The sequence below is a fragment of the Amblyomma maculatum genome, chromosome 3 (assembly GCF_055883805.1).
Source record: "Amblyomma maculatum isolate TAMU_Amacu chromosome 3, ASM5588380v1, whole genome shotgun sequence".
Classification (NCBI taxonomy): domain Eukaryota; kingdom Metazoa; phylum Arthropoda; class Arachnida; order Ixodida; family Ixodidae; genus Amblyomma; species Amblyomma maculatum.
The window spans coordinates 151,235,476-151,255,006 of record NC_139346.1 but is presented as its reverse complement, the minus strand read 5'-3'; the positions used below and the strand labels follow the sequence as shown (position 1 = coordinate 151,255,006).

At 43.4% G+C, this 19,531-nt stretch overlaps 1 protein-coding gene across 1 annotated transcript in view; it reads left to right on the top strand.

Annotated features, from left to right (window-relative positions):
• The window catches only part of LOC146196471 (nonsense-mediated mRNA decay factor SMG8), a 32,802-nt gene extending 14,135 nt beyond the window's left edge, over positions 1-18,667 (top strand). Inside the window, exons 13-22 of the mRNA XM_084598203.1 lie at positions 5,594-5,749; positions 7,109-7,252; positions 9,016-9,283; positions 10,368-10,457; positions 10,925-11,071; positions 11,982-12,125; positions 12,726-12,850; positions 16,904-16,962; positions 17,468-17,644; positions 18,377-18,667. Coding sequence (XP_084454329.1) covers positions 5,594-5,749; positions 7,109-7,252; positions 9,016-9,283; positions 10,368-10,457; positions 10,925-11,071; positions 11,982-12,125; positions 12,726-12,850; positions 16,904-16,962; positions 17,468-17,644; positions 18,377-18,494 — 1,428 coding nt within the window. The 3' untranslated portion in view covers positions 18,495-18,667. The remainder of the gene's footprint in view (positions 1-5,593; positions 5,750-7,108; positions 7,253-9,015; positions 9,284-10,367; positions 10,458-10,924; positions 11,072-11,981; positions 12,126-12,725; positions 12,851-16,903; positions 16,963-17,467; positions 17,645-18,376) is intronic.
• Positions 18,668-19,531: the final 864 nt, after the last annotated feature.

Sequence of the window (19,531 nt, the reverse complement as noted above, 5' to 3'; positions counted from 1 at the left end):
TAAATTTGAATGGCAGATAAGTGTACAGTCAAAACTCGATTTAATGAAACCCGATTTAACGAAAATCTCGATTTAACGAAGGTATCCTAATTCCCCCTCAGACGCCCATAGGGTTCAATGCTTTGACTAACCCGAAATAACGAAACCGATTCCGTGATCTGTCCCGATTTAACGAACCTTTTTTTCGAGAAATAAAGGTGAAAAAGTGTTAATTTTTGGTCTATTTTGTAGACAGCACCCCAAAATTTATTGATTGCGAGTCAGCGGTAACAGCGCGGAGCATCTTCATCCCGTCGCCTTTCTTGTCGAGTAAGAATTTTTGTTGTTTCTTTTCATACGCGCTAGCTGCGCCGGTCGTGGTGTTGGCGCTACCCACTCGAAAGTAGCGCGGGGGGTCATGACGATGACCATACGGACCCCCAAAGATTGCGCTAGTTGTATGGTTACCAACTTTGGCGCCAATTTGTCATTAGCTGTGTGGCTTGCCGTCCCGTCGGCGGTATTTAGGGAAGATTGTTGCGCCGCTAGCCTAATCGTCCTTTGGGTCGGTGCTACTGGCGTGAATTCGTCACGCGCGAGTGCGACGAAAAGTGAAAATGGTACGTGCTAACCGATACGACCGCGATAAGCTGGTACGGTTTATGCAGATGCAAAATGCATTATGTTCAATGGGTGTTCAGTCGGGGACTTGACTTTACTACTTTTAAAACAAAAGTACTGTTTAAGCGGGTACGTTTTAACGAGGTTTTACTGTAATCGAATGTACTGAATTATGTGCCCAAGAAATGCCTTATTCAATTTAACGAAGTTCTCGATTTAACGAAATAATTCACGGCTCCCCTCAACTTTGTTAAATCGAGTTTTAACTGTATACCTTACTGAAAAATCCACTATAAAATTTATACAGAATTTTGTATGCCAGTGTTTTTGTACAGGAAGGACTTGCATGAAACCGGAAGCAGCTTCCATATTGCTAATGAATGCAGTAAACTCTACTCGATTTGGCCTCCAGGAGAGCAGGAAAATTGTCCAAATTAACTGAAGGCTCAAACACTGCTGAAAAAAAAAAAAAAAATGAAAAAAAGAAAAAAAAAAGCTGCCATAAACTGCATCACAGTAATTTTATCCGATGAACACCTGCAAGGTAGTTTTCTGCATTTGAGATGAATTAAGTGAGAACGACGTTTTTCTTCCATGTTGCGTTGTTTTCCCTGCACTGTCGGGAAGACCGTCCTCACAAAAAGGGAAGGACCCTCCAGAATGTCCAAAACGGTCCCGTCAGCTTTAGAGGTTGCTTTGCTGCACAATCCATGCAGTCATGCATTGCTGTGAAACTGAATGAAAGTTTTTGGTGTATTTGATAATTTTCGAAGTAAGTAGTAGTTTGTTTACAGGAAAGGAAAGATGCAGTATCTGTCATACTTGTTCTGTGGACGCCTAAAGTTCACCGGAAGGGAAGGGAGGAAGGTGGGAGTGAAAGTGGGGAGAGAGAAAGAGGTATTGTAGTGGAGGGCTACGGAGTAATTTCGGCCACCTGGGGATCTTTTATGTGCACTGACGTGATGGGAGGTGGGGTGGCTTCTCCTGGTCCTACGGGGCTGGGAATGGTAGGCTCCCGCCATTTGCGGCAGAAGCTCGTCAGCCACTAGCGGTTGTACCTGCTGCAGGCCGTCATTGCACCCGCCATCGCTTCGGTGGCAGATGACAGCTGTGGCGAAGGGCATCTTTCTCTCTCCCTCTTCTTCTTTTTCTTTCTTCTCTACTTTCTCTCTTCTGTCCGCACGAGGCAGCGGAGGTGGCTCAGCTACAGAGCCAGTAGCAGGCCTGTGCATTTTTGTTTCCTTCTTCCTATAGTCGCAACAAACAAAACAGACAGCTCTGACATCACACAGCACACGGATGCCTCTCCGTACTGCCTCCATCGAAAAGCAGCTGCCGGCGGTCAGGATCGAACCCGGAAACTTCTGCATGTTCGAAAATTTCAAATATCATTTTGCGAACGCGAATATGGATCGAATAACAAACATATTCAATACGTATTTGAAATTTTAGATATTTGCACACCCCTAGGCGATAGTTTTTGTTCGGACGTATACAACATTTCTTGCGACACGGCTACAACACCAGGAAGCCACCCTACATAGACCAGATATTTTTACCCTCACATGCAGGCTGCTAGTGCGCTCCAACTCTCTACACGGGAGCGCGCGGCTCGGGGACTGCGGGCCGCGGGTGGGCGCCTCGTGTATAATACGTGTTCGTGAGCAAGCGTTCTTCCATTATACCGTTAACGCGCTCTACCACCTATTCATGTAGGTGCGTGCTGTGCATCGTTTTCCCTTTTCTAGAGAGTACTGTAGCAATTTGAAGTGGACTGTTCCCTCGTTTACGCGATATCCGAGGGTAGTCTACCGTGCAGGTTACAAACTGGAAATCATCGTTTATTAGCAGTAATGCGCTGGTGTTTTTTTTTATTTTTGCGGTTGCCCTTCACTTTATATATATATATATATATATATATATATATATATATTGTAACTAGATCAGTGAACCTCGGGCTCAAGGTTTCGTAGGCAAAACACTTACGTTTTCGGTCATCAGTGGTTCGTCTTTGGCTTCCTTTTACTGTTCCTTTGCGGGAATATAAGCACGACTATCAGCAATACAAATTGTTATTTCCGTATTTCAGAGAGAGGGCGGCGTGGAAAACGGTTGAGCGCAGTTAATATCTGTCTGAGACGCCACAAATAAATGTGATTTCATTACAGGCTGTGACGCTGGCCCAAACGGCTGTGCAACGCTTTCACATATACCAATAGCTTCGAAATAAAATTTACTCCTCTTCTGGCTGCGGAAGTCATGAAATCTCTCTGCTCTGTTAGTATTTATTCAAGATTTATTACGAATAGGGAAACGGTGTTGTGTCCCACAGCGGTGGTTCTGTGGTTAAGGCTCTTGATTACGGAGCCAGAAGACGTAGGTGTGACCGCGGCAGCGACCGCCGCATTTCGCTAAAGGTGAAGCTGAAGGCGCCTGTGTAACGCACATGTTAATGTGCCTTAAAGAGCCCCAGCTGGTCGAAATTACCAGAGCACTCCCCTACGGCGTGCATCATAGCCGATGCCATTTTGGGATGCTAAAGTTCATATACCATATGCAAACTGAGTTATGCTCCAGCTAGTATTTCTTTGCTCCTTCTTTCTTTGGCATGTACGACTTTGTAAGGCAGGATATAAAAAGGCGTGTCATGTGTGACATGCAGGTGTAACAGTTTAATAGGCACTATATTCCAGGCATAAAAAAAAAAAAGCCGGTGTTCATGAATAATCAGCAATAAACCTTGCCCGCTGTTAGCTTGTCACTGCAGATAAGCAACAAGCGATAATTTTTATGTAACTGGCGCACCACCCACGGGCGACAATACAGCCTAATTGGTGAGGTTCGCTATGGCTGGCAGGAAGCATGAAGAGTGCTTTGGAACTGGCCAGAATTATATATGAGCCGTGCACATATGAGTAAAGCTTGCAGCTGTTTAAAAAGGTTTTTCTTTTCTAGTTCGGCTGCAGGGTACCGAAACAGCAGCATTAGCGTGGCTGCGCACCTAGTACCAACACAATAAACGTAAATGTAAAACAAAATCCCATAAATAAGGCATCGGTTTGAACTCCACGACAACGCAAATAAGCTCACACCTCTACAACAGGGCGGTGAAAATATCTCTGCCATATCTCTGCCAATGTTAGCTAGCCTCTGAAGGCGAGCTGATCTTGGCTACCATGCAGGCGCGACTGTGGAGATTCCCAGCCCCGCAGTCCCCAAGGAAACGCCTGTGCGGCGGCGCGCTAGTCAACTGAAAAGGGCCGCGCCCGAGAAGGGCCAAAGAATCTGGTCCATAGTGCTTGGCCTGTCATCATTGCTGCTAGTGGTGCTATGTGGCAAAGCCGATCTGTGTGATTTATTTATTTATTTGTTTTTTTTTTGCTGCCATTTCGGGAATCGCTGCCAGTCTTCAAAATGGCTCTAAAATGTCTGAAAAGGTCTCCCAGTTAGGTAGTTTCCATTCTTTCACTGACTAAACAGTGCTGCTCTTGTGCACATTTTTGTCAAAATTTTATATTGTGAATCTTGGCTATATCAAACTATTTTACTATTCTTTTGCCTTTTCGCTTTAACTTGCAGTACTGTGCAGCACATATGTTAATCATAGTAGGTAGGCGCTATTTCATTATCTTCTCTTTAGGCTTGCCCAAACGTCTTCTTGGTCTGCATCTCTTATTAAAAAAGAATGTGCTTCTTGTAGTAATTAATATTGTTACCCTGTTGCTAGTCTTCACATCTGCTCATTTCTGTATAGCATGTTCTGCTTTCTTTGTTTTCCAGCAAAGTGTGGATAAGCAAATAGTTAAATAAGAGTTGTTGTGCTTAGTTTCCACCTATCATCTTGTGTTCATGCTATGTACAGTTGTACTATATAGTGTGTTGCACAATTAGAGGCGCGATGTAGAATGCTTCTCCCAGCTAAACCGCGGAATCCTCGCAGTTCAAATTTCGCACAGAAATAGTATTTTGTTGCTAGTATTTTTTAATACCAAATTTGTTTGGGGTACTTGCCTGATTCGATCAAAAGAAGTCAAATGTTCCCATCTTATGCGGCGGTGACGACGCCAGACGAGCCGCTGCCCCAGCGATGGTACTAGTGGCGCCACCTCATGCTGCTTACAACAACTCAAACCTTCTGCCAGAAACGTTCGCCCCCTCTTTTCCTGCTACAGAGTTGCTGTAGCAGCATGAGGTGGCGCCACCAGTACCATCGCTGGGGCAGCGGCTCGTCTGGCGTCGTCGCCGCCGCATAAGATGGGAACATTTGACTTCTTTTGATCTAATCAGGCAAGTACCCCAAACAAATTTCGTATTAAAAAATACTAGCGACAAAATGCCCTTTCTGTGCAAAATTTTCACTGCGAGGATTCCACAGTTTAGCTGGGAGAAGCATTCTACATCGCGCCTCTAATTGTGCAACACGCTGTACAACCATCGATGTGCCAGTGGGAATGATGGTGCATTACTTTCGCCATAACTATTGCATTTGGTAAGATACACAGTACAAGAAACCGTACCATTTCTTCTAGTTACTAGGTGCATACTTCTTCCTCTCCACTGGACTTTCGCTCTATCTAGAGGCAAGCTTGTACCAAATCTTCCTTCTTACAGGTAATATACTGATTGCGATTGTATGTTCTAAAACATGCAATCTGTGATGGTAAGAATGCCAAGTGTTCGAATGGCATTATAGCAAGAAAAGTTGGGGTGAAACCAGATGAAAGCAAAACACTCGGACAAGAAATTAATGAATTGAATGTCGACTACCACTCCTCAAACAAAGCAGTATTGGAGGTTTCACGTGTACAAGCAGCAGCTGTTTCCACACGCCATGCGTGTTGTATGCATCAGTTGGGTGCAAGGTTGACGGGAGATCATAGCATCGCGATATTCGGTAGGTCACATTGTCAGTGAGTTGCATTTGTGACACACATGCTGTACGTTTGTTGTGGTATGTGTATAAACAGACCCCCATTGTATCTTCTTCTCCCAGCTGGCACGCGCTTTCCAGATGTTCAGCATGCACGCGAGAGGTCCCGCATTCCATCGGTACGCACAGCAGCTGAAGGAAGATTGTGACCTTGTCTGGAAGTCGGGCCGACAGATGTGCGAGGTGTTGAGTCTCACTGGAAACCATTGCATCAATCCTGTAAGTCTTGCCAATGAGAATGGGTCACGGATGGAGTGTGCAAGGTGCAGACATCTTTATCGGGGCGAAACTAGCTTGTTATGAGGGAAACGAGCCAGAAAACCATTGAAAAAATGCCAGAAAAAAAAAAGTAATATTTAAGAAGCTTTTGTCAAAGGTGACAAAAAACGATCATCTGGTAACTGCTCTTCTTCTACTAAAGTACCTGAGGGGCGAAGAGATAATTACAAAAGTTTGAAGTATGATCAACCACTTGAAAACGAATGTTCTTCGATTCTGAGTTCAAATTTTTCTGGTGAGGAAAGCTTAATAAAGACTATAATTGCCCTGCCATCTAAGGCAGTAGTGAGTCATTATACTGATGCTGGTTAAATATCTTGGCAGGAACCAGGAAGAAGTAAGCATGGGCAGAGCATGTAATGCAAAGAGACTATAACTGATGGTCCCTTAGGCTTAAGGAATGGATTTCAAGAGAAGGCAATCATAAGCAGGGTGCAGCAGAGAATCAGGTGGTGGGGGAGATAGAAGGTTTGCGAGTATAAGGGGGTCGCAGCTGCTGTGCAGGGCAGGCTTGTTTGCATGGGCATAGAAGAGGCTTTTGTCTTAGTGTGAACACAGGCTGATGAGGACGAGAATGGTGACTGGACATCAGTCATGGGGGTGAAAAAGACACCAGCCGAAACTGTGGTTAGCAAGCCTTCTTGCCTTCAGTAACAAAATTGATAGTAAAAGTGTCCATTAACATTTGCTTCAAAAAAAAAATTGCACTATTTCTAGGAAAATTTGCCTTAGTCTGGTACAGGAGAACCCCTTTACAGTAAAGTGACTGGGACCAGCAAAAATCTTTACTATCTCAGGGTCTTCGCTATATCACTCACTGGTGATGACATGGTCCAGAAGATGCTACCTGGTAATTATAAATGGCTACTTACTAAACACTGCGCTTTTACTTTCTGAATGGACTGCACCACCTTTTTTTCCGTGTTCATAGACAGCTTTACTTTCTTTTTTTTTTTACGTGCTGTGTGCTTTTCCTCATGGCTCCACTGCCGACGTAAAGTTGGCTTCTCCTCGACGCTGGTCAGGCTGGTGGTAAGCCTTATATAAAAAACCACACTCAGTGGGTTATTAACTTTTTCTTTTTTTCAAACGAAAAATTTGCCTCACGATCCTAGGTAGCGCACGTGCGGCGGTGTCATTTTGTGGAAAGTCATGGGGAAAAATGCACAGTCATCTGTGGAAGATAGACTGGGACTTCAGTTTCACTTTTCGATACCCGAGTTTACTATAGCGGGCTTCTACTTAGCCAAAGGGGGGCTCCTACCTGCTTACATCGTCACTTGATGTTCACGTGTGCAGGTACACAGAACTCCTGAGAATGCGGACGAAGTGAGCATAGAGGAATGTCCCTTGCTCATGCCTCATCGCAGCCAGGTGGTGCTGATCTCAACCTGCAACTGTGGCCGACAGCAGAGCACCCGGGAAGACCCATTTATTCTCAAGGCAGGAGTTGCTTCCGTTTTTCGTAGACATTGCGTGTGAATTGAAGGTGCAGCGCGATGTTAAGCCTTTCAAGTGCTGCTGGCTGCTTCCATTGAGAATTATTGTTTTTTCGTCTAAATAGATTATGCAGGTTTAAACAACTTTCCTCAAATATGAACCGACTGAAAAATCTGCAGATTGAGAGCTGTAGCAGTTAGAAAATGCCAATGACGTTTATTTGCCAGAGGCCTCACTTACTTCCAAGCACTGTTTATATACGATGCGCCGGCTCCGAGGTCGCATGGAAGCTCCTTGACCTGTGAAATTCCTGTTGCGTCAAGTCAGTCATGCTCACACATACTACTTTTACCGGCTACAGCTAGGAGTAGTAATGGTTACACTGCTCTCTTTTGATAGAACTTTTTAAGGGCAAAACCTACGTGCTATTTTTCCAGTTTAAAGGGATTTGTCTCCATCTATTATGAATTATATTTATGAATTCTTAAATCTAAGCCTGTCTAAGGGTTTGGCATCTCGTGTTCTTAAAAAAAAAGAAAAAAACTATCACCTGAGGAATAAATAGTGTAATTGTTTTATGGGTGTGTACAGACTTTCATAAAAAGAAATTGTGACGTCTAAACACCACGAGTTGTCTAATGAATAACCTAAGATTCAGGGGATGCATATTGTTTACTTTTATGATGCTGGTGATACTTAAAATTTATGATTGAAATTTATAATGGGTGGTAAAACCTGTCTACAGGAAAATGCGTGAGGACGTGGTATCAAGCTCACTGCATCAGAAATATTATTTGCTGCGTTCATTGGCTGATCTAAAAAAAGTACCCTGTGTTGGATATGAAAAATGCTAAATTCATCTTTAAACAAAGAAAACACTGCAGACTGTTGCACACTTTAAGGACAAGATCTAAATTAGCATTGTGAGCAATTGTATACTACAAAGGCAAGTTAAAGGGTTAAGACGTATTTTGCAGTAAAGTTCTTTGAAACGCTACTGCGTGAAAGTTAAATTTTTTGCACACAGGTAATTGTGGGGATGCCAGAACGGAAATCACATTCCAGGAGGGTTCAGAAAGTGCCGGTCAAATGATTGTTATATACGTTGAACGAATGTCATCGAGCGTGCATGCAGTGTGCAAGTCCTCAAAGGTGAGATGACAATCGGCAAATGATTTTTTAAAAATTGCCATTCCAATCCCCACAGCGACCACTAGCGTCGGTCATTTGCATGAATTCTACCACTAAGCATCATAAGTCCTGTTTGACGTCAGTGGGAAAGAGCTGTAATTGGCTTGCCAAAGACCACGATGAGGAAGGCGGGGTGCACACCAGGCAGAAGACTGGCACATCTAGCTCTCTTCCTTACTTCGCAGCTGCCTATCTATGGCAGGGGAACAAGTCGCAAAAAAAAAAAAGAAAAAAGTATGCAACCGAGCTGGACTGGTTTGATGATACATTCACAGCCAGAGTGCAGTATGGATGTGCTCTCTGTTTTTCTTGCTTGAGCCAGTGAGTAAGTTGAGAGAGAAAAGGTAGAGGCTGTTTTTAGCCATCAGTGTCTCAAGGTGCTACATGCACTAGCTAGACAAACATTTGTGGGAAGTTGATAGGCAATTCAGTATCTGTCATTATTGTCAGCATGTTATTTTAGTATCTAGCATTATCATCATGAGCTTTCTGTTTTTCGTGATGGACACCCTTTCAGTACCCCTGTAAGCATTTCTATTTGGAGCCTGAACCTTGGGCTTGTGTACTATTTCCAGGCTGCCAATTACGACTTTTATCTGCGAGTCAGTGCTGACTGCTGTGGTGTTCTGGAGCGGATAAACTTCCCAGCCTTTGAGCCGAGCGTGGCCGACCAGGACCGAGCCGCAACCGAAGAACATGAGGAGCAACCTGTAGAACTTGAACCACGATCTCGGAGCCGAGCCAAGAGCTTGTCCCACAGCGACTCCAGCTCACGGAGCGCTACTCCACTCTCGGAGTCAGACTTCAGCTCACAGACGCCAGTGACTAGCGAAGATGACTCAGGTGGGCACTGCCTGCCTTATATTTAGTTAGGCCTTACTTTGTTATTCCAGCTGGGAAGTGTTTCTGATGCCATTGGAGTTTGGGCTGGACAAAAATGTTAGTATATTATTTTTGTTCAATGCAATAATCTTACAAGTGCCCCATTTTGTAAAGAAGTTGTCCTGCGTTGGTATTGGTTCGCTGGCTGAAGCCTGGCAACTGCTGCGATGATGTCATAAGGTCACGTGACATGCCCTAGTGCTGATTGGTCGGTGGGGTGTGTGATGCCATAAGACCGCGTGACATGGCCAAATTGGCAGGTGTGCTAGCGTGCAGCAGTTAGAAGCCCCACTTTGTGAAATATTTTCCGCTATCCGCATTGATTTTATGGCTGAAACTTTCCAAATGCTGTTTGGAGAGGGAATGTGGTTGCTGGTGGAGAGAGGAGTGGGGAAGGGGAGAAGTTAAAGAGCGGAGAGTGGCAAGAGAGAGGAAGCAAGGGGCATGTGGGTCAGGAGTGGGTAAGAGGAGAGGGTAAAGATTGGAGCACAGCTTCCATGGAGAGGGTGGAGAGAGGAAGCGACACGTGGCGGCCACTTCGATGCACCAATGTAGCGTCAGCGCTTCATCACAGATTTTTATCTGGCTTTGCGTGCCAATTTTGTATTTCTTTACTTAATTAACCGGAAACATAATCATTCAGCGGGCTCTAGAGAGCAAGTTGATTGGTTAGTTTATAGGGTTTAACATCCCAAAGTGACCCAGACTATAAGAGACGCCTTAGTGGAAGGCTCTGGCAATTTCGACCACCTGGGGTTCTTTAGCATACACTGACATTGCACAGTACACGGTCAACCTGCTTTTCACCTCCATTGAAATGCGGCCGCGGTGGCCGGAATTTGACGCCATGTCCTTGAGTTCAACAGTCAAGCGTCATAACCACTGAGCCACCGCGATGGGAGTATATCCATGTGCACACGTCATTAGCACGAGTGTGAGCGTGTACGTGTTGTATGAATCTCATTGATTGTCTGTAAATTTCTTTTTTTCTTTCTTTGCCATTGGGGCAGCTTGCTTACACAAACTGTTTCCTGTTGTCCCACAGATTCCGAGTCAACTGATCGTGAAGACAGCGACAAGAGTATATCATTGTCGGAAGCTCAAACCCAGCAAACAGACGACCCCGATGATGATGGTCAGTTAAGCTTGCATGATGAGCCTGCTTGTTACATGGTGCAGTTTGGCCGGGAGGTTTTTTAGTGTTGATGACGAGAGCACATTCTTCACGTGTAGGCACACTGCATATCTGCTTTGTAATAGCAGGAACCATTGCTATCAACCTTCCTGTTGGTACCGCATGCTTGCATACACAGGTTCATTGTTGTCATTGTACAATTTTATATATTTGTTCACATCATGTTGCTTCAATGCCTTCTTAGGCGACAGTCCCTTTCAATAAGGATGGATGGATTTCAATGAGTAATGTCAATGAGTGTCACTGTACTTGGGATGTCAATGTGCTTGGCTGGATGTCAATGAGTAATTACTCCCTTATTACAAATCTGCTCCCCATTGGGGGATTCTCCTAAATATTTGACTGACAGTCCCTTGCAGATCAAGTGTAATGTTTATTTTGTCATTTTTACCTTGTCTGTATTGCAGATGTGGCGAAGGCATCCTTAGTACCTTCCAGCACGGAATGCCTCCCTGGGATGTTGCACTCACTGAGTCCTGCAGGGCTTCTGCCCAGCTACAGTTCCTGGTCTCTCGTCTGCCTGGGCCCGTCCAGTCTCTACTCACACAACATCGGTTAACTGCCGACTTTTCTTCAGTACTCTCGGGCTTGTTCCGTATACTCCGAGCAGCGGGTAGCATCACAGCCTCATTACATTATCTGTATCTTAGATATTAGAATGCGAGCTGAAAAGATGCTGTAAGGTGTAAGCTGTGTCCTGTGCCGCTAACTGGTCACGCTAATGGCAAAAATGTTTGAGGTGAGAGGAAAGATAATAGAGTAACGTGGATTAATCACAGTGGTTTGTGATGTTGGACAAACGTACCTTTCTTTATGTTTCTGAGCTACTTTTTTTTTTTTTTTTCACATAGCACGTGTGTTCAGAATGAGTGCAAAAGATGAGAAAGCCATTAAGAACCCTAGTTCTTACTATTCTACAAAACATTGTAAGTTTGTGCATTTTTAGCTAAAGTGTGTACTGCTTAGCAGCCATCTTTTTTTTTTTTTTTTTTTTTTTATTGTTACAGACATCAAAAGTGGCTAATTTACCATATCTGCATAAATATAAGGCAAGGGGAGTTTGGAGACCTGAGAGAATATTGAATGAAGTCGTGCAGCAATCATAATGCAATCTCAAACTATAGCTAAAGATTGCTTTAGATACATTGGAAAGGTCATACAGAGAAACATGCTCTGTGTTTTATGCTTGGGAGCATCGTTGATCTCTATGATCTGTCGCGGATTCATCGTTTTCAATTTTCGGAATATTGCCCGGTGCAGAAAGTTGGAAGCCTTATTTGGGGACAAACTCATTTTTTCCCTCTAGACTTGGGTGAGCAAAGTGTTCTGCTGTGGGTAAGAGGGATGGCTTGACTAGGTGGCAATTCATACCCTAAGTGGAAATACAGCGTGTGAACGATGGTGGTAAAGGCAGTTTGTGGAGTGATGTGTATCTTTCTTGTGTCCTTTCCTGTCTTACTGCAGGCATCCAGGATCAACCGGGCTTTGTGGCTGGCACCAACTTCCTTCTGCCCTGGGATGTTGCCGTGAAGATAGACAAGGACCGCTGGCCCTCGCTGTGGGAGGGCAAGAGGGCACAGACTTGGAAGGGCAAAAAGAATGGCAAAGGTGAGCGATGGCCTTCTTTTGGGTGCCTGAAGCTGGCAGCCAAGATGAAAGCAAAAGCCTGACCCTCTTGGTCGGAATGAGCTTTAATATGTGCTTTCTGTGTTTACTTGCAGTCATTAAGTCCTAAGTTGACCACTAGAAGATAAATGTAGAGGGGAAAACGTACCTAAATTGCTATTCCCAGATGGGAAATAACAAACAGCAGCTCATCGTGGTGCAGCAGACTTAGATCTAATTTGAACTTGCCTAATTTAAACTGCTTTTTTATTTGGATGACACCTTGACCCTGTCAACATTGGTACATTAAAAAAACTTTTATTTTTAGCTCATGTAACTTGGGGAAATGTGCTGTTTAAGCTACCTTTTACAGTAGGCAGCCAATTTGTTTGGTGGTTTGAGTTCTGAGGTGCATAGTTTATCACTCATTTACATGTTAGCAATGTGGACTTGGGCAGAACAAAAAGGTTTGAAAAAAAAAAAAAAGCTATGCAAACTGAAAAACAGTCCTTAATAGATGGCAGTGAAATGTACTTTCATACGTATGTGCTGGCACCATTACAGTTCTTATTTGTGGCCCTTGTTTCTTCGTGTTGTGTGCAGGGGATGGAATGCAGTTCACTGTCAAGGTTTTCATTGGTGTGGAGTATGAGTGCCTGCATGGGCACAGGTTTATGTGTTCTGCACCTGAGAGGATGCTTCGCACCACAAGCACTGGCCTAGTCAAGGTGAGATGGGGAGCATGGAAACTGTGGATAGCAACACTGTCATTGGATGGTTGAAGCATATTTTATTTCAAGGGACATTAAGTGCGTAAGCAAGGCTTCTCTTGCTCTTTCAAGCAAAGAGATTTCTTTTTTGAGTGACTTTTTGTATAGCAGATGAACCCAGGGGTGTTTCACGCGAAAGCTTCATTTTGTGACATTTGTTTTTTTTTTTTTTTTGTCTGGGCCTTGGAGTAAAAGCTGAGGCTGAGTTGTGAGTCGGCACTAGTCATGTAGCTTCCTTTTAACTTGTCTTGTGTCTTCCTGTTTGTGCTGTTTTTATTAACAATGGATGTTTGCCAACTCGCTACAAAGTATCTTGGTATGTCATTGGACTTGCATAAAATGCTAGGTGTTTAATCCCACGTGAGGTGACTTATGTTTTTGTGGAAATAAGAACTGACCTTGGCTACTTAACGCTGACACTTTTGCTAAGAATTTCTCGTTATGGGTATGGTGGTAGGGAGATTGGTGTAAAGGTCTAGGTGGGCACTAGTCTCACAACGTATGTCGGAAGCTGCCCCGCCTGTAACTCATAGTTGAAAAAGTATGTGAAGGAGAGCCCACTTGTAGTGAACCTACTAGTCATGCAGATTGCGTTCGTTGTACAAATCTGAAGGTCGTAGTAGGTGGACTTGTGCTATTGCAGCCAAAAAATGCGGTGTGTGTGTGTGTGTTAGTGTTTATACCTGAGTGTTTATTGACAATGTGCTTGACTAGACATTGCATTTGGCGTACACAAGGGCATAGATTTTTGTAAGAAGCACTGAAGCACTGGAGACCACAGTCTTCTGCATACTGTTGTGCAGTGCTGGCAGCTACTTGCAGCCTGTCTTTGATTTGTCCCAGCAATCCTAGCAATCTTTTGATGATCCAGAGTGTAACACAATGGCATATGGCGCTAATTCAGGCCTGCGATCTGATCGTGCCTTTTTGCTAACTGGATCGTGATGGCATTGAAAAGGAAGGGATATAGTACCTTTTTTAAAACACTTGAGCAGCCCATGTTCGCCCCATTACGCGAAAATCCACCTGGCGTTGTTGTTGTTGATCTCCATATGGCACCAGATTTCTCCTCTTTTGTAGCGAAATTGTAACACAACCATTCTTCATGCAGTGTTCCAGGTGGTGTTATACCACCACTTTGCTTCCCATCCAGTATGCGCTCTTCAAGCTTTCAAGCTATTTTTCTCAATTTTTGACCAAATTTGATAAAACTCAGTGCTCTGATTCAGTTTCTTGCACTGATTTCAAATATTTAACTGTTTTTTAAATGGCTAATTAGTTCAAAAGATAATTGTTCTTAATTTGTGGAAGCAATGAAGAAATAACCACACTACAAAAAATTCACATGGACACTGCTAGGTATCAGAAACCGTAATGAATACAATGTTAGGAGCACTTCTTTGATATAAGAAATATTCACACTCTAATATCAAAGAAACGAGGCTTTACAATTTTAATTTGTCATTGAAAATTGCATGGAAACAACTGAGGTGACATCTTGCAGAGAAACTCTATTGCTTTCACTGTAGTACTCCACGTGATCACTTCTGAGGAAAATATCACATTGTCCTTTTCTCTTCTAGGAGCGTTTGTTATATTTTATTATAGCTTGCACTCTCTATAGTGCGCCCTTAAATAAAAACAACTCCTTCTTTCGCTTTGCAAATAGCATGCTTTCAGCTTTTGTTACTAGATGGCGCCACAGTATTTTGAATTTTTTGGATGAAGCGGTAGTAGGACCCACTAAAACTTCGTTGATGAGGCATACGCTACTGTTCCGTCACAGCTTTAAGTGTGGAAACTGAAGTGGACGCTACTCTACACTAAACATGTCTAATTACTGTCCTGTTGGTGAAATTTAAGTATTTTTTCAGAACATGCTTTTTGTAAACCACCACTCATCATCACGGTCCCAGCTCATGGTTTCCAGCGTCGGGCTGCATAATATAGAGTGCATGCACAGATCGAAAAATCCTTAGCAAAATTTTCTATGGTGTAAAATCGAACCGCTGTAAAATCGAACACTTTAGGCAGCAATCTTTCTATTGCGCTGAAAAAAAATTTGATGCCTAAATTCCGGTGTTGTGTCCCTTTAATCACCTCAGCACACTATGGGACCTGTGCAGTGGAGGCTGTCAGAGAAGTGGCAAGGGTGCAGTAGGAGAGTACTAAGGTCATTGTGCTACCAGTCACCTGGTGGCACGCGCCATATGAGGGAGTGCGGGGAGCAATCGCTGTGTCATCGCATTGTGCGAGCCAGCTTTTGCCTTCGTACTCGTAGGCTCTGCTGAACGTTTTTGCAGCTGCTAGGCTTTTGAAAAAAACAGCTGGTGATTAACACTTTCCTCAAAGACCATGGCTACTTTTTGACTGTCTGATTTAAGTTTTCACTGATTGGTGTGCCGTTTGACCACTTCACACGAGGGTGGTGCAGACTACCTGCTGTTTCTGTGCTACCTGCATTCTGCAGCAGCACAGAGGGGGAAAGTCCGATTGGCAGGCGATGCCTGCGTGACCGGGTGGGCCAGCAAGGCATACCTTGTGATTAGTGATCAGACTTCTCAAATCATTTCCATCACTTTCTCAGTAGTCATGTAAAGCAGTTTTGTTTTCAATGCTGCCCGTCTCGTGCTTACTGCAATTCTGCTTCTACTTTGTACACTGTGCTGAGATGACACGTGTGCGTTCATCGATTGATTGGCCTTGTAGTTTGTTGGGATGCTCTTGGCTGGCAGTCTACCTGCAATTTCAATTCTGCTTTTTATTGTTTTTTTAGGGGTCGACACCTTTATTGGGAGAGGTCATAAGATCTAGGAGATGCTCTTTGGGATCTGTGTTGGCGGCAGACATGCTTGTTCGACTGTAGGGGCGAGTTTGCAGCACCTCCGCATTCGCTCTGAGTTGTGTGGCTGCGGCTGTTCGTTTTACCCGAGACGCAGTGCCATTGCCGTAATGCATGCTTTAACAGTAGCTCCACCATTGCTTGTAATAAGCAAGAGCTTTTTATAACTGCAACTGTTATAAATGGGCTCAACTCTATCTCGCAGCAGTGCCTTGGGAAGCCAGAATCCTCTAAAAGTCAAAACAAACTGAGCTACCAGCCAGTCAGTCAGATATTGGGTTGTCAGAAGCTTTTCACTTAGTAATCCCTCCGGGATCAGGAAAGTATTGTTTGGTGAAACATACCATCTTCTTATATAGCAGCAGGGATTTTGTGCCATAGGGTATTAAACTGTTTTGGGGCTCAGAGTAAAGAACTGTTGGACTGAAATTGGTTGTTCGTGGACACAAGGCTCGTGTAAAGCTAGCACTAGCTTACAGTTTCTCCATGCCATGTGGCTTTTAAGAAACAGTGAAATTTGTTTGCCTTGTCAAGAAAGGAAGCATAAATACTAAAAATAAGGGTAACGAATCAGCATTTTATGTGGCAGTGCACTTCGGATTTCCACCTATTCTCGTTGGTGCCTTCTGTGGTCTTTCTGTATACAATCATTTTTTTTATCCCGACTTCTGGTATTTTTTTTTGCAAATGTCAGGTTTAAGAGTATAGCGAAGGACAATCAAAGGGAGCTACAAATGCAGAGAAAAAAAATGAACACAGTGCTGTTCTTTCTCTTTCCATTCTCTCATCGTCGTTTGTGAGGTCTTGTTTGTTTTGCTATTTATGTGGCAAATAGCTTGATGTTAGTGGTCATGGACTTGTGCACAGCAAGCGTTTGCAATACTCGTATAGCACATAGTAAAATTTGTGCTCCACCGTTTGACGTGCGGGATCAATTGTTTAATTGAAAAATTGAAATTTTGGACTTTCTAGATTGCTTCCGACTTCATACCCCAACCCCTTTAGTTGCCAATCCTGTGCCTGTCATAAGAGTGATGTGTCATATTTTGTTATTTTTTTGTATATGCTAATTCACTATGAATTAATTTAGTCACTCTTGTAGAGGTAATAGCTGAACTGTTGCTTTGTTAGTGACATCTACAAACTGACTAGGTTGTGTTCTCTTCCAGGACAATGCTAACAAAATAGCCAACAGTCACATGCCACTGTACTTCCCTTGTCTATGCCGGTAAGTTTGGGTTGAAAAACTACCCACTTGGTTTGAGACATAGCATAGTGTGGACTAAGCCAAGGTCATCGGAGTTGCATCTGATTCCATTACTGGGAGCATATGGTAGCCGAAATTTGGTGAAAGCTGTGAAAGTGATAGATTGCAGTGCTAGAATTCAGTCTGATGGCTTCAGTCTGTTGTAGGCCCGCACATTTAATGATTGCATGTATAAAATAAGTGGAAACCTAAGCATTCGCTTCAGCCACCTTGAATACATGTTGCTTTGTTGTTATGCAAAGTACATCATAAGGTGCAATTAGTATTGGTTTCTATAACAGCTCCACCTTGGTTGTTATGATTCAACATATAGCTACAGTATGTAATAGTTTATGCGCCCATCCTAAATAGCAGCTATTCTACATCTCTAATAGTCTTAGTTTTCCATGATGACAATTTCAGTGACAATGTGGGAGATGTGGCCGGTGCAAAGGAAGCTGAGAGTGTACCTGCAATCTCCATGCAGGTCTGTGAAGCCGCAGGTGGCGCAGTTGATGCGGTTGCACATAGTGACACCCAAGGCGCCAGTGCATGTCACCCTTAACCCGCGGGTGCAGCCAGGGCACTCGGCACCTATATTCTTCCCAGGCAACAAAGAGCCTGTCAAGCTGTCCCAGTCAGCGTACTGGGTGCTGCGGCTTCCGTATCCTTTTAATTTTGAGCCTCGTTTGTGTCTCTTTCATCTACACAGGCAATTTGGAGAGTTCGTGATAGAAAAGATTTATGCATTCTGTGCTTGCAGTTTTTTGTTCTGTTTCTGTGTGCATGTTTCATGCAATTTAGGTCCATGAGGTAACAGCTGACAAGCACTTGCTTCATTCCTTATATTAATGTAGGGTGTTCTGAGAAATTTGGCAAATTGACTGTTGGTGAGGTAACAATACTTGACAGGCAGCGTGCCTCGCCCGAATTCTGTGCATGCATTTATTGCATCCACTGCATCTTGAGATGCTTGTGCTGTAACAGTGCAGCATATTGTAGTCGTGGGAAATATAGTGAAAGCTGTCATCTTTTGTACAGGGTCTGACAATGGAGTCAACAATTTATTTTTTATTTATTACCTATTTATTCTTGTTTTTTATTTCTGGTTTAGTTTTTATTTATTACTTAATTCTAAAGTCAGCAGCTGTATATTAGGCCTCGTAATTTTTTTTTTTAAGGGGAATTGCATAATTATACACATTTATTATGCAAGAGGTTTATAGCAGTAATCACTAATCGCTAGTGGCAGCTTTCCAAAACTTATTGTAACTTTTTGTAGCTAATTGTGCATTCAAGGCACAACAACTCAGTTTGTAGCCAGTTTAGAAACATTTAAGATTTGGCATTGATGGATGTGTGCGGTGCTCGCTTAATACCTTGATTCACTACTCAGGTTTGTGTATGAAGGTGACACAGGCCCATACCTGCCACCCAAGGATGGTGTTCCAATTGAAGCTGCCCGGCTGCTAAGTGGCTGCTATGGCATTGTTGAACAGACTCCCATTCGGTGAAGTGAAAGTGATGACATTTAGGCTGATGTGATGCCATTTCCTTCTTGGAGAGTGTTTGACCTGTGCTTTCGAAACAAAGCTTAGTACTGTAAAATGGTTGGTATTTATCATGAGCTGTATATGTCTTGTTGCCAGAATGCAAATATGTCAATAAACCTGTGATCGGGAATGCACTTGTGTTCGTTATATTTATGAAGATGGACAACTCGAGTAACAACACAAGTGAATCCAGAGTAGAATGTGAAAAAGAAGTGGCTACACAGTATGAAAGAGACACTGAACAAGGCTAGAGGGGGTGCCTCAGTTCGCAAGCCGAGCCAACGTTTCTACAAGTGGACTTGTCTTCGTCTGGGCAGCGCGATCATCACTAGCAGGAATGCCTGTCTCCTTCCTCTTAGCATTCGTGTCAGCATGGACCTGTGTTATATGTGTTGACTCATCATCCACCCAGCATAGTAGCTTTTTGTTGCCGCTTTTTATTTTCTTTGACAGGCCACGGGATCATCGGTTCCAGGCTCAGAAATACATACCAAAGGGACATTTTTAAGGCGAAAGCCTTTAATTAAGGCAAAAGCCTTTAATAGCAGGAGGTGTCGGCAGAGGGTGTCACTTTCGAGAGCACACCATATATGGACATTGGTAAACAGTAACTAATTGAAAAGTAGTTGATGGGTTAATTGGTTGAATAGTAATGAGTAACATAGTAGTTAGGCTATTAGATAGTATACTAATTAGCTAATTAGTAATAGAAGTTAACCAATTGAATTAATTGCACAATCGACTAACCAATTAATTATTTAACTAATTGAAACTAATTACCCAATGAAATAAATGACCGATTAACCATTAATAACTCAACTAATTGAAGTTGCAGTCAAATAAAACACTGATTAAGCACAAACCAGTCTCGGTCAGTGCCCAACATTGCTCCAGTAAAGGCGGCACTTCAAGCAGCCAAAGTTCCCCGTGAATTTTTTTCAAGTCCACTGGTCGAAAAGTTGGCTCGGCTTGCGAACCTAGGCTCCCCTCTACCCTTG